A 14498-nucleotide genomic window follows, 5' to 3' on the forward strand; every position below is an offset into this window, starting at 1 on the left:
AATTTTTTTGATATTAAGATATATATAATAAAATTATTAAATTTATACAATACAAAAAAATTAGTAGAATATGCAAGATTATTTATTATTTCACTAGAGTAACTAAATTGATTAATGCAACCAAAACATCTTCATTTCTATAGAACAATCTGCCATGATGGATCAAACAAAGCATAAGCATATGCAATACTCATGCATATGTACAATAAAAAATTTTTTTCTTACTTTTTAACAATAGAATAGAAATTCTTGCATAAGTAATGATATAATAAATAAAAATGAAATAAACACAATAATCAATTTTTAAATTATCATATGAAATTAAATATTTTACAAAACATAAAATAATATTATAAAAAAACAAAATGATAGGTTATGACATTTTTGATTGACGAATAAAACATTGTTATATTAAAATGGTTTACGATATATATTAATTATATGATAGAAAAATACAAAAAAAATTAAAATAGGTACATACCGTAGGTATATGTCCATTTGCGGAAGGGTGGTGTAATTGCATAGAAGGTGCCGGTTCACCCGCAGCACCAGCGCTACTCGCACCGAGCCACTTCATCGTTCTGTCAATTTGTAGCACTGCTTCAAGCTCGATGAACGATGATCAAACAGATAAGAGGTACCCTCACTTTGTGAAGGTTAGCTCACTCAGAACCGGCGTCTGGAGCTGAAGGTAGAATCATCCGCTATGTCTGTTCTGCGAGCATGTTCTACGTGTAATTCTTAACAATGTGATATCTTCATTATTTTCACAACGATGAGAAAGATGATGATAACGAGAATAGTCACCAGAGAATCGTATTTATGAAGCTACGATTGAACGCCAGACAGTACAGCAATGGCAGCTGAAACAACGGTGCTGCCGGAATTTTGACAACACTGTCGGACACGGAAAACAAGAACACAAAGAGAATTGTCGAATGGACGTAACTTAGACTATACGACTTCTCGAGTTTTATTAAACGGCACAACCGCTTCTGCGACGGATGAACGAAACTGAAGGGATGCCGGAGAAAAAAAGTGAAACATGCAAAAAACGACAACTGCTTGTTCATCAACGGGCGAGAGGGAATTAGGGGTAGGAAAGTAGAGGGGAGGAAGCGAAAGATTCACAAAATTATATTCTTTGTATTGTCGTTAATACTACAAATTCTTTTCCCCAAACCAATAGCAGGTACAATAATGATAATGTTCTTTTTTCGATTTATGTACGTACAAATTTCACGTCTAACTGTGATGACTATACTCACGATCAATTGACAAATAACTTTCGTTTCTTTTTATACTATTTAATCTTTTTATGACTATTATATACGAGTCGCTTTTTCATACATGCATCCCGTAAAACTAAAACTTAAAATACACTATTCACAAGTATGTACATCGAAGTACAGGCACACAATGTGCGTCCACCGGCATACGCGTGTTTCGCGCGCAAGGATGCTGCGCGATTTTCGGAAGGGATTCAGAAGATAGGAGGGGAGGGGAGGATAAAGAACCAACCCGCGTTTAGAAATACTGCGACACGATATAACCCAATACGTTATTTCTGTCAATTTTATGCTTTTCCTACCCGTTACTTTTTGATTTAATTTTTGCTTTCACCTTAATAATCAATTTGTTAATAACTTTAAAATAACGTTTAAACAAAAGTTTGTGGACTTTGTTTGGCGTTAATCGTCCATTCACATTTACACAATGCTGTACTTAAAATGTCAAGATTTTAGGTTAACTATAAAATTATGCATGAAATAAATAGATTGCAGTGTTTCATACTAAAATTAAATGTACCATTTTTACCGCCATCTAACATAACATTCACATTTTAAACTTATTTCATTACTAAGTTATTTGCATTTGTAATATTTTATGTCATAATTTTTCAAATATTTTATATCATTAATTTTTCAAATCATAATATAATTATCTATTTTTAAAAATAATATGAAAATATATATGAAATATTGTTAAATAAAATAAATTTTGTACATCTTATAAAAATAATTTATTAAATGAGAAAAATAACTATAATATTAATTTTATTCATGAGAATTGTATTCTAATATTATAAAATCTAGCTATTGGTTAAAATTCCTAACTCTATTTCAGTGCAAACTCCTCATAATATATATAGATTATAACTCATACTGCTGAAGCTTGCCACATGAAACAGTGTTTAATGACTGTAGCCGCATATGAAAGCAAATTTGATCTAAAGAATTTGTTCCTATGATTACTTTAATAATGACAAATGTTTCTTATTCCATGTTTCAAATATTTTTATAGAGATGTGAAAGCATTCGGTAAGATTGATTTTTATTTAATTCGTTAACATTATTTATTTATGTTAATATTAATTTTTAATAACTTTATATTTTTTTGTATTGTTATTTTATTTCTTTTTTAACTTCAATTATGTGTGCCATAATTATACGTATATAATTTTTTATTAACTTTATTAAAAATAATTTTCATTATTATTATGAAATTATATTTATAATATTTATTTCTTAATTAATAGAAGAGTTTAAGTAAATCTTTTATATTACTACAGAATATTATGTTACAATATAAATATTTTATTTTTGTTATATAACAATTGCTATCTCATAAAATTTTTCATTAAAGGAATGATAATTTTACATTTATAGATGACGTAATGCAATTGATTAAATGTCATAATATTATTATTACAACATAAAATGGCAACATTTTGGTCAGGAAGACCTGGTTGGTTAGGAAAAGTAGGATTAGCATTATTAGCTACATGGCTTTTGATATTAATAATATCAGTATCACATATCTTTAAAACTAATAATTTATCATCTAATAATGAAAGTCCTACAAATAAAGAAAATGCTCAACGTTTAGCCCAAATGGTTAATGATTTTGAAATTCTTAAAAGACAAAATGAAGCATTAAAAAATATAGTTTTAGGGTAAGTTTATAATAAAAATTATAAAAATAGACAGATTTATTTGAAGTTTAAAACAAAGAGCATTGTGATCTTTTGGTTGTACAGGATAACATAATTTCCAGAGAAAGATCAAAATCTATTCAAGGAGATCATTTAGGTTCAATACAAGAAAAACTTGAAAAAGTTTCTATTTATGAAGATTTGTTGGATCATCAAGATAATGTAAAACATGGTATTCCTTCTTCTGAATATGAAGAATTAAGACGAAGAATAAGAAATAATGTTCAAGAGATGTGGTAAATATAATGTTTAAAAAATATATTATCATTTTATATATAAAAAAAAATGGGGAATATATACAATATAATAATATAATAATGTTTTAAATAGGTATTATATTAATGCAGAATTAAGCAAATTTAGAAAAGGTATTGATAAACTTAATTATGATCAAAGAGAAAAAAGAATACAAGATACATTAAAAAATACTTGGGATCATAAAAAATCTCTTACAATAGACATTGATAGATTAACAAAAGCAGATGGTTATGATGAATGGCGTAAAAAGGAAGCAAAAGAATTATCTGATCTTGTACAAAGAAGATTCAAATATTTACAAAATCCTAGTGATTGTAATAAAGCAAGAAAATTGATTTGCAGTTTAAATAAAGGTTGTGGATTTGGTTGTCAGGTAAATAATATATATATTATATATATATAGTAAATATATAAAACATTATGAATAAATTAATTATATATTTTAGATTCATCATATTACATATTGCTTTTTGGTTGCTTATGGTACAGAAAGAACTTTAATAATTAGATCTAAAGGTTGGAGGTATCATAAAGATGGTTGGGAATCAGTTTTTAAACCACTTAGTGATACATGTGTATCTACAAATGGAGCATCTCATGCTAATTGGCCTGGTGACTCTTCTAAACAAGTCATCTCCTTGCCAATTGTAGATAATGTTTATCCAAAACCAAGATATCAACCACCAAGTGTACCAGCTGATTTAGCATCAAGATTAGAGAAACTTCATGGCCATCCCCTAGTATGGTGGGTAGGGCAAGTTTTGAAATATTTAATGAGACCTCAAGAACATGTAAAAAAAACATTAGATGATGCCAAAGAAAGGCTTGGTTTCAAGAAACCTATTGTTGGAATTCATGTACGCAGAACTGATAAAGTTGGTACTGAAGCTGCTTATCACGATATAGATGAATATATGATTAAAGTTGACCAATATTTTGATGAACTTGAAACAAAACCAGAAGTGAAAAGAGTTTTTTTAGCAAGCGATGATCCGAAAGTAATTACAACAGCGAGAAATCGTTATTCTAATTATGAAATAATAGCAGATCCAGAAATAGCAGAGACAGCTTCAGTTGCAAAGCGATATTCAGATTCTTCTTTACAAGGAATAATTATTGATATACATCTTTTATCTGAATGTGATTATTTGGTGTGTACATTCAGTTCTCAAGTATGTCGCGTAGCATATGAATTAATGCAAACATATTATCCAGATGCTTATAATCGTTTTGCATCATTGGATGATATTTATTATTATGGTGGTCAAAATTCACATCCTCATCAAGTTATTTTAGATCATAAACCAAGAAAAGATGGTGAAATCGAATTAAAAGTAGGAGATTTAATTGAAGTTCTTGGAAATCATTGGGATGGTTATTCTAAAGGATATAATATTAGAACTAGTATGACGGGATTATTTCCTAGTTTTAAAGTTAAAAATCCAGTAGATGCTGTAGATTTTCCAAAATATTCAAACGTCCCTTTAAGAGAAAATAAAAATGAATAAAAATATACTTTAAATTTGTAGTGATCTTGAAAACATTCAGATTGCTCGAAAAAGAAATAACTTGCCTTCATATTTCAATTGTTAAAAACAGTAAAAACTTCATAACACGTATATATATATTTTATTACTAGTAAGTGAATTTAATTCTCATAAATTATTATGAATCGTGAGACAAAAAGCGAGTTATTCTATTATTGCCTATATGCACATACATATGTGTATGTTGAATTTTAAGAAGACCGTATATAAATATTCGTAAATATTATAGAAAATTTTGAATAAGTTTACGATCTTCTTACAAATTAAACTAATAATATAAACATTTAAAAACATTAAAAATGCAAAGCGATATAATTATAAAAATTTTTATATATTTTGATTGAAGTTAAAAATTTTAATCGTTATTTTAATAAGAGATTTTATTAGAATGTGACTGTATTAACGTATTAAATTGCGAATCTTTAGCAAACTGAATGTATGTTTTTTACCTAATGCATTTATAAGGTATAAAATAGATTCAATTGATATGCAATATAGACAAAAGTTATTTGTGCCAATGCACTTGATTCTTGAAGTATTATTTATAATGACAAGCCAATAAATCTATATAATATGTCAATTTTTATAATATATGAACAAAATGTTTACATTATTATTTAATCTCATATTTTTTAATAAGGGCTTGCATTATTGTTCATTGTAACGTACAATTTGTACATAAAATATGCAATATAAATTACGTATATGTAATTTTTTGATAATACTAGAGCTTATACAAAACGCATAACAAATATTGCATAAATTACATATGATAAGCCTGAAATGCATAGACATCGAGCTGGGCTTGAGGCCTATCTTATATATATAATTAAGGATGTTTCTTGTATACATATTGTAATATATTTTATACTGTACCAAACACAAATGAGAATTGTTATTATATTATAAAATCTGAGTTTGGTTTTTAATAAATATTTAATTCATGAATTTTGTATTTTCTCTTTTAATTTTTATTTTAAGATTAAAAAAAAAATGTGAATATTTATAGATTTTAATATAAATTTCAATATCGAAATATATCATTACGAATTGATAACATAATTTATTTTATAGTTTTAAAAATTTATATTTTAATTTCTTTAAAATATTTTTATTTTTAAAACACTAATTTCAAAAAAGAACATAATAAAATTAATTATTATTATAAACAAAAAATTAAAAGATAAAATAATAATTTTTATATAACTATTATTTTTTTCTCATTTTGAATGTATGTAAAAAATTTTGAATTAAAACTTATAAAATTTTAGTTATAATTTTTATATAATTTTAAGATTGGTATAATTCAATATATATATATATATAAAATATATATTATTATTACATTATATACATTATATACAATGTCAGTTTTATTTTATTATATTTTTATTAGTACAAAATCGTAGTGTTTAATATGTGACATGTTAAATTAATCTTAATTTTTTTAAATTTACGATTGTATGCGGGAAAGATTTAAAAAAGATGGATAAAATTTTTCGTATATACAAAATTGAAATACCTATATTAATTCGTGTTTTCTGTAGAAAATATAATCAACAAAGGTTAGAATTTAAAAATATTGTATTTAAATATATCACTTAAGTTATATGAATTAATTATTAGTGTATTTATTAAAGATGTAAATGTACTTATTACGAAGAATTGCAAATATCTCCAAATGCATCTCAAAAAGAAATAAGAGATGCCTATATTAAATTATCAAAACAAGTGAGCCATTCTTTTATTCTTATAAGTATTTACAAAATATTACAAAAGCAAGTAATGTTTTATTTTCAATATATTTTCAATATGTTTTTAGATGCATCCTGATAATAATAATACTGGAAATCATGATGATTTTGTAAAATTAAATGAAGCATATAATATTTTAAGTAATGAACAAAGTAAACATATTTATGATATTGATTTAAAATCTAATAATATTCATACAAACAATTTTTATCAAAACACTAGGTATATTTTTTAATATTTCTTTTCAATGATTATTTAACAAAATTATTATAATTATATTTATATTATATATAAAATATATTTTCAGATTTAATGATCAATATTATCATGCATGTAACATGTATTATTCAACAGATGAGAAAGAAAATTATGAAAAAAAGAAAAAAAAGACAACTATCTTTTGTATATTTCTTATAATTATAGGAATATTTTTTCAAATAATGCGTGTTATTTCATGGTCAGATCATAATAAAAATGCAGCATTACAAAAAAGTGCTGAAATTCAAATGGAATATGAACAAAATATGAAAATATTTGAAAATAAAACATTTGAAGAAAAAGTACAAATTTTTAATAAATTGATTAAAAAGTACAATATATCTGTAGATGATCCATAATATATAATCCAAATGTATTTATTTATATTTTATTGTAGTAAAATTCTAAAAACTATTTTTTATAGAATTATATGTTTGTATTTGTTTTTATAGAAATATATTTGCATTGCAAAAATATATAAAAAATATGTTACAATTGCGTACAAATTAAAAAATATTTTTTTAGATAGAATAGTTTTAAATGTAAATAATTTTAAAAATATATATAAAAAATATATATATATAAATATGTATAAAAAGAAATTAATATATATATTATAAAACAAATCTATTATTTTGCTTTATAAGATTCTATATTTGTGATCTTCATTTTAAATATCTATTATTCTATTACATTTTATTATATGAACAAAACTTTTATTTAAAAGATCGAAAATATTCTAAATTATTTATATATAAATAATGCTATCTTATATATCAAATCATGCTATCTTTATTTTCGTGTATAAATTCATTACATAGAATAATAACAAATTCATATATATTTTAGAAATATCCAACAAAGCAAAAACATGTAACTCATATATATGTTTACATTTCTAATAATGCAATATTCATTTATAGTTTAATGCAATCATATTTATTAACGTGCGCGTTATATATTAAAATATTATTGCTAGCATTTTGGCACGATTCATTATTATAATGTCACGAGCAAATAATTGTATTATAATCATATTACATTTTACAATATTAATTTGTACAAAAGTAATAAATAAATTAAAGAAACATTAGAAAAAAATAACTGTACAACATTTTCGTAAATTCGAAAAAGAAAAATAAAATGTAAATGTAAAAGTGCGTTTTTTTTAATCATTTTCAATTCTCTATAAACAGGTACTCTTGATTCTATGTCTATCGTGTTCACAATTTCTTAATGTACGTAACAATTGCTGTATGTGGAAATGCTGGAGAAAATATAGGATTACCATCTTCATCTACATAATCTGCATAATTAAGTTCATATATTTGTTCAAAACCAAGTCGCGCGCAAAGTTTTCCGGAAAAATAGGACGAACAGTCGACACGACAAATATGCAAGCCTTTCTCTTTTCCAATTTCACTATAAAGAAAATATTTTTATGAGATATTCATATATAATTAATATCAACCTAATATATAATACTTCAATAATATAAGCATTCAATTTCATTAAAGCATATGTATACATACATATACATATAAATTGATATAATTATGATTCATTTTACTTCGTTCATGTATATTAATGAAAAAAACAAAACTTACAGTGTTTTTTCTACAAGCGCTTTGGCAACCCCTTTACCGCGCCAGTTTGAATCTACAGAGATTATTCTGATTTCCAAAATATTTAATCCCCGAAATTTTCCATCGCGATTTACATTTCGATCTACGTAATTTAATAATCTTAGAATTTTTTTAAATTTTGCGTTTTCACATGTAGTTATATATTCTGGTTCTTCATCATTCGGAGGATCCATCTTTCCTGTATTTAAATAAATATATCAATTAATAATTATATAAATATTAAAATAAATATTTATCAATTAATTAATATAATAATTAAATGTATATGTATATATATGTATAAATTTTAATGAATATTTTAATATGAATGAGAAGAAAGTTGTTTTAATATATTGATATAATGATAAGTTAAATATTATTAGTCGTAATTACAAAGTCAAATATTTTGATTTAATATTTGATATTTGATATTATATTGATTCCAAATTCTTATAATCTTAATAATGTTTCGATAAGAAATATTCAATATCGATAAAATGAGAATTCTATATTGAGAATTCTAACTTGACAGGTGAATTTTTGAACTTGATTTGTTTGAATATGTAATTAACTAGATATGTCGATAAAATAACATAATTATTGCGATTGTGACAACCGATAACAATTAATAGTTACACGCTTACTCGGTATTCTCACAACAATTTATGTAACGTTAAATATGTAGTACCGTTTTATACGATAGGTGTGTCTTCCTCTCTTCAATTTTTTTTTTTTTAATTTTTTTATGTGATTTATGTATTTATTATTATAAATTATAATCAATTTAATATAATTTATATTTAAATATAAACACAATAAGAAAATATATAATAGTAATTTTTAATTAAATATTTAATTAGCTTTGATAAAAATTATTTCCTTATAAATACTATAATTATCTATAATTTCTATTTTTAGTAGTAATCTACATAATAAATAATAATAAATTTCTTAATGATAATTTTCAAACAGGATATGATGATAATTATTTAGAATAGGAGGTATCTCATTAATTTTCTTGAAACATGTTATCAAGATCAACATCTTGAGTAACTTTGATAGTATATGTATATATAAGCATCGCTTGATTTTAATTTTAAAAATATTTGCAAAAATATTTTCATCATTCGTATTCCAAAGTTTGAAATAAGTTTGAGTTAGATTTAGGATAGGTCAAGGATAAATAAATTAAATTTAAATCTTCGAAATAGTTTTAAATCATAACTACATATCAAAATCACTCAATGAGCCAGTCCATATTCTATATATAATTACGAAATAAAATATTTTTTGTACTATATTTATATATCATATTTTAAATATTTTAAATATTATTATTTTAAAATATCTACTTATTTCATTATCTTAAATTCATTCTTTAATATATAAACTTGAGAAATATTTATCATGATTAATTCATCATGATTTTATATTCATAGAACTTTTTAACTCATCATTGTTTTCCACTGAAAATAGAACATTCTTGGTATGCGATCGTGTTGTTAACCCAGATATACATATCTGCATAAACACAATCGTAGTTCCAACAGCTTTCGCGTAAATAGCTCAATGAATAGTGAAAACATTGGTTAATCTTTGATACATATAGATCAAAGTCTTACCATTTAATATAACACCTATTATAGCACCGTTCGTTGAGACTGCCATAAGACTGAGATTATTTTCAAGGGAAGACATGCTACAATATTCTTCCAATTCGAGACAAGTACTATCCTCGCTTTCTGGTATTAATTCAATCGAATGATTAAGCGGTTCATCTCTGAAGAAGAACCTTCTCAGAAATTTAAGTATTCTAAGCTTATCATCTTTGGTGATTATTTGAATATGATAGTCCATGCCAATTCTTTCGTCGTTCGCTGAATCCGCAAGCTAAAACAGATAAGAAAATAACAAAAATTACGAAATATACGCAAATGTGTTATTTTAAATTTATCTTCGTGGTTTTATTAAGTCACCATAAAATTTAGATAAATGATTAATCTAGTTGGTATTTGGATCATTGCTTAGACAAAGTGGCACATCTGATTGCACGAATTCTGAATAACAAAATATGGTGCAACAATGCATACATAAATAAATGTAACTTAATGCAATCAAGACAATAACAATTCGTTATTTTCGCGTTCACGGGAATTGAATTAACGCTTTCACACAGAACAATTAACGAGGTTTGTTATATTTACGAAGTGTTCTTATTTATGCAACGTTTTATCACAGTTATCAATGAATAACATATTTAAAGACCGAACAGTTGATCACTTTTATACAATGAGTACAAGAAATACAAGAAATATAACAATATAAACGAAAATGATTTATTTTTATGATATATTGAATAATTTGAAAATTTTCTTTTAAATTCAATTAATTTCTGAAATTATTTTTGAATAATTTAATCATTCATATATATATAAAATTACATATTTATTTATATTCACAGTATATTTAATTATTTTTACATCGCAACAATAAATTTTATAATTATTCACGATGATATTAGTCAAGATATATGCAACGAAAAAGCATCGCATGAATAAAATTTATTGGAAAACTCGAAGTGAAAAATATCGTGGGCTTACCGTGTACTTGACCATTTTTGGCATTTTTTTTGCAAAGTTGGTCTGACTCTTGCCAACATCGATAAGAGCAGAATTATCCATATTCGTGGACAACGCGGTTTCCATGATGATGAATATTTAATTTCTGTTTTATGCGTGCTTGAAACCGGTTTCTCCAAAATTTCAGTAATAATATCGTCTCGAAACGAACACGATTTTACATTTAATTGGTCACTGAATATAAAAGCACCGGCGAAGTTTGTAAATAACACGAGGTTCGTGTTAACGTCGAGGTGGTAATCTAATACTGCGCTTTGTGATAGGACGTCGTCAGTTCTTATATACGCTCAGTACGGAAAAAAAGCCACTCTTACAGGTTCAGGGACAAACAGGGAATACAGTTTAGGATGTTTACGATAAAAAACATCAGGATCTAATGAACAATACGATCGGCTTGATTTCCTGTTTTTAATTTCCTCTTTTTATTCGAAGCATTTTTTCGTCGAAGCAATCAATATTTTTATATATTTCCGGTTGTAAAGATTTTGCAACCGGAATCGACATGTACATCTTTTTCAAATTGGAAAGGATATCTTATATAACACCTCGTACACGTATATTCGATCATCTTTCGCGATGTCTTCCCGTTAATAATTAATCGCGTGAGTTCTTCTTTTGAGTTTCTTGATTATCGTTATCATCGTGCTGTATCGAGAGAAGATCTAGTATACATCGTACAGAACATCGATCTATACGATCATTGTGTGTATACAGTATTATTATTGTTGCTTAATATTACTTAACTTATAAATGAAACGAGAAAAGAATAAAGAAAAATTGTTTTAAAAATAATGTTCAGGTTGAGACACGCGATCGACGTTTAATAGAAATCTAAAAAAAGAGGAAAATTATTAGTCGCGTCAATTACTAAGTGGTATACCGTGATAGACTTGGATGCACGTTATGATATAAGAATGAATGGTATTAATTAACTTATCCTCGAAACTGCCATGCCATTCCACGAAATCGCGTACAATATTACAACTGTCACGTTTTCCCATTATTCGTACCGCAAATATTGCAACGTGACACGGAAGTATAACAATTTCGTACGCGCCAAGAGTACCAAGTTTCTTTTTCCACTCTAAAATCTTTCAGTATTTGCGTCGTCGAACATTTCAATGAACGTGAAGCGTAATTTGAATTCAGTGTACATACAAGAGTCAAAGGGCAGAAAAATAGATTAAGATTGGAAAATTATTGGTCAATGTTTGCCGATTAAATCGATTTCCTTCCTTCGTATATCGACAAAACGTTAGTGACACTGAAAAACGATTAAACTCGTAAAACGAAGAACGTTAAAAATTTTCTCGAAAAATCATCTCGAAATCATCTTCTCGAACATCTCTCGCTTCGAGTCGACGTGTTATTCGAATAAGAAAAGAGTAGGATCGCGTTCTATTTAAATTCAAAGTGAGGGGTTTGTCTCGATTGTCAATGCGCGGCTGGATATCGAATGTAGTTCGACTCCGATATCCTCTTTCGAAACTGAAAGTTGATTCGCGCCTTATATCCTTTCGTTCTTTTCTATCCTATCGTCGAACAACGGTTATATACCAAAGTATTATATCAAAGGCAGGTACCAATAAATCTTTCTAATACAAGTAGATAATCGAGGAATGCGAATTGGCAACCTATTTCCTCGTCATATAAAAAAATATTTAATATAAACCAACGTGAACCGGATTCCGATTCTCGTTGAGGTGATCATTCACCCGCAATTTATTTATGCGTCTTAAAATATTGATATTAATCCAAATGTTATAATAATTCGTCTAAAATATAGAGAAAAGGCACACCTAGGACCGGTCACGGAATTCTCGTCGATTTAAACTCTGGACAGCGAACTGAAGGACAGCAAAGAGAACCGTAACCGTGCCTTAAGAGGCATTCAATGACGTCGGCTTTCAGTTCCTGAGTATCGAGTGTCGTTCTATATCCTCTTTCGACGCGAAGGTGGATTAAAAAAACGGCAAAAAAAAAAAAAAGAAAAAAAAAAAAAAAAAAAAAAAGAAAAAAAAAAAAAGAAAAAAAAAACATTATCACTCCTTGAGAATTCTTATAAAATCGAATTCAGCTCGAGTTCCTGACCCATTTTTCATACGTTTTCCTAGATTTTCCTACACAGACTGTCTTTGGTCCGGCGATCTTTCGATCAGAATCTCCAATGGACATTGTTAGGCTCTCCGCAACGGTCGACGAAGCAAATACAATCACCGATATCCATAGCCTTTGATCGCGAGATCTGATAAACGAGGCGATCGCTAACGATACCTCGATGAAATATAAGAATTACTCGTTTCCTTCTAGGAATCCTTTCGAACCGGATTCGGTGGAAGGTGTTAAACCGTGAACGCGGCTGGCTTCTCCGTGATCACACTGCGCTCAATTTTTTTCACGACACCTTCCCTCTCTCGTGTCTTTTCTTTTTTTTCTCTCTCTCTTATCGCGTCTTTTCATCGTCCATTACGTTTCCACGAGCAAATTTATTACAAATCGTTACGTCTCCGCTCGGAGATTAAACGATAATACTGCGAACAAGTTGGAACAACTGCAAGAAATTGCATTGCGTGATTGGGATAAAAGACAGAGAAAAATGTAGAGAAGTGAAAAAATCGCGATCGAATGGAGGAATTGATTATTCGATTCTGATTAATTTTGATTGTTATTATTGTCATTGCAACGTGCACCTTACGTTTCCGGTAAAGGCAATTATTCATGATTGACGATTCTTAATCGGATTTTTTTTTTTTTTTTTTTTTGCGCGTGCGATCAGAACATGAATTCCTTAAAGGACGCATAGAATATGCATATCGAATGTATCATTAATTAGAAGGATATCGAATCTGAGCTGCATAAATTTCAGTTAAAAAAAATGGAAATAAAAACTTTAATAGCAAGTAGAGAAGAAGTTGAAACACGGTTTCTTCTTATTCCGTTACCACCCTGTTGTGTTACTTTGAATTTCGATCGACTCGATGATAAATGATTTTTTATGTTAATCGATGATATATTTTGTTACAATCGCAAGTCCGTTAAAAGATCACGATACGTGGTTACGTGTACACATAAATGATTCTCAAACGAGTGGCAGAGGCGGTGCCAGATCCGTAACTGGCAAGCCAATCGGAATAAAGTATACCTTCTCTTGCATTAAAATTGCGGTAATTGTATACACGTAAGTTTACCTCGAGAATAAAACACTCGATTTAAAAAAATTACAATGCGTATTATTGAACATTGTCTTTCTTTTTCTTTTTTTTTTTTTTTTTTCTTTTTTTGAACTATGAACTTCATTCATCCGCTAATCATTATCGTGTTTTTTATATTCACAAATTCGAAATTTGTTTATTGTAAAGAAATTCGTAATTAAAGAATATCTGTTATACATCGAATCGGTCTTGTATATATATATATATAT

At 26.9% G+C, this 14498-nt stretch overlaps 4 protein-coding genes across 9 annotated transcripts in view; 2 read left to right on the forward strand and 2 right to left on the reverse strand.

The window, feature by feature from the left end:
- The window catches only part of LOC102677760, a 3290-nt gene extending 1481 nt beyond the window's left edge, over positions 1–1809 (reverse strand). The window contains exons 1-2 of one of the 4 annotated variants that reach the window (XM_006619140.2): positions 1269–1809; positions 482–685 (exon numbers count right to left, since the gene is read on the reverse strand). In XM_006619140.2, the coding sequence (XP_006619203.2) occupies positions 482–577 (96 nt within the window). In that variant the 5' untranslated portion in view covers positions 578–685; positions 1269–1809. Of the gene's footprint in view, positions 1–481; positions 741–807 lie in introns of all 4 variants that reach the window. The other 3 variants (XM_031512128.1, XM_031512127.1, XM_031512126.1) reach the window with 3 other exon arrangements.
- Positions 1810–2151: 342 nt separating this feature from the next.
- LOC102676925 (alpha-(1,6)-fucosyltransferase) lies at positions 2152–5745 on the forward strand. The gene is made up of 5 exons (XM_006619040.2): positions 2152–2321; positions 2670–2956; positions 3058–3231; positions 3326–3626; positions 3700–5745. The coding sequence occupies exons 2-5, from the start codon at positions 2721–2723 to the stop codon at positions 4759–4761; spliced, it is 1773 nt and encodes a 590-aa protein (XP_006619103.1). The 5' UTR covers positions 2152–2321; positions 2670–2720; the 3' UTR covers positions 4762–5745.
- A 448-nt stretch (positions 5746–6193) lies between these two features.
- Positions 6194–6868, forward strand: LOC102677898 (chaperone protein DnaJ-like). Its single transcript, XM_031512148.1, has 4 exons — positions 6194–6365; positions 6441–6531; positions 6623–6679; positions 6863–6868. The coding sequence occupies exons 1-4, from the start codon at positions 6286–6288 to the stop codon at positions 6866–6868; spliced, it is 234 nt and encodes a 77-aa protein (XP_031368008.1). The 5' UTR covers positions 6194–6285.
- Positions 6869–7591: 723 nt separating this feature from the next.
- Positions 7592–14498, reverse strand: part of LOC102677069 (dopamine N-acetyltransferase-like) — a 9331-nt gene continuing 2424 nt past the window's right edge. The window contains exons 1-4 of one of the 3 annotated variants that reach the window (XM_006619041.2): positions 11039–11496; positions 10061–10328; positions 8421–8637; positions 7592–8235 (exon numbers count right to left, since the gene is read on the reverse strand). In XM_006619041.2, coding sequence (XP_006619104.1) covers positions 8037–8235; positions 8421–8637; positions 10061–10328; positions 11039–11143 — 789 coding nt within the window. In that variant the 5' untranslated portion in view covers positions 11144–11496 and the 3' untranslated portion in view covers positions 7592–8036. Of the gene's footprint in view, positions 8236–8420; positions 8638–10060; positions 10329–10414; positions 10475–11038; positions 11497–14498 lie in introns of those variants that run through there. The other 2 variants (XM_006619042.2, XM_031512129.1) reach the window with 2 other exon arrangements.

Source organism: Apis dorsata, unplaced genomic scaffold (assembly GCF_000469605.1).
Source record: "Apis dorsata unplaced genomic scaffold, Apis dorsata 1.3 scaffold_390, whole genome shotgun sequence".
In the NCBI taxonomy this organism is placed as follows: domain Eukaryota; kingdom Metazoa; phylum Arthropoda; class Insecta; order Hymenoptera; family Apidae; genus Apis; species Apis dorsata.

What these genes read in the sequence shown, in the direction of transcription:
- LOC102677898 (XM_031512148.1), top strand. Translation starts at nt 6,286, where the DNA reads ATGGATAAAATTTTTCGTATATACAAAATTGAAATACCTATATTAATT. An exon ending in AGAAAATATAATCAACAAAG is followed by an intron (nt 6,366 to 6,440) that starts GTTAGAATTTAA and finishes TATTTATTAAAG; the next exon opens with ATGTAAATGTACTTATTACG. An exon ending in ATATTAAATTATCAAAACAA is followed by an intron (nt 6,532 to 6,622) that starts GTGAGCCATTCT and finishes ATATGTTTTTAG; the next exon opens with ATGCATCCTGATAATAATAA.
- LOC102676925 (XM_006619040.2), top strand. Translation starts at nt 2,721, where the DNA reads ATGGCAACATTTTGGTCAGGAAGACCTGGTTGGTTAGGAAAAGTAGGA. An exon ending in TTAAAAAATATAGTTTTAGG is followed by an intron (nt 2,957 to 3,057) that starts GTAAGTTTATAA and finishes CATAATTTCCAG; the next exon opens with AGAAAGATCAAAATCTATTC. An exon ending in AATAATGTTCAAGAGATGTG is followed by an intron (nt 3,232 to 3,325) that starts GTAAATATAATG and finishes TGTTTTAAATAG; the next exon opens with GTATTATATTAATGCAGAAT.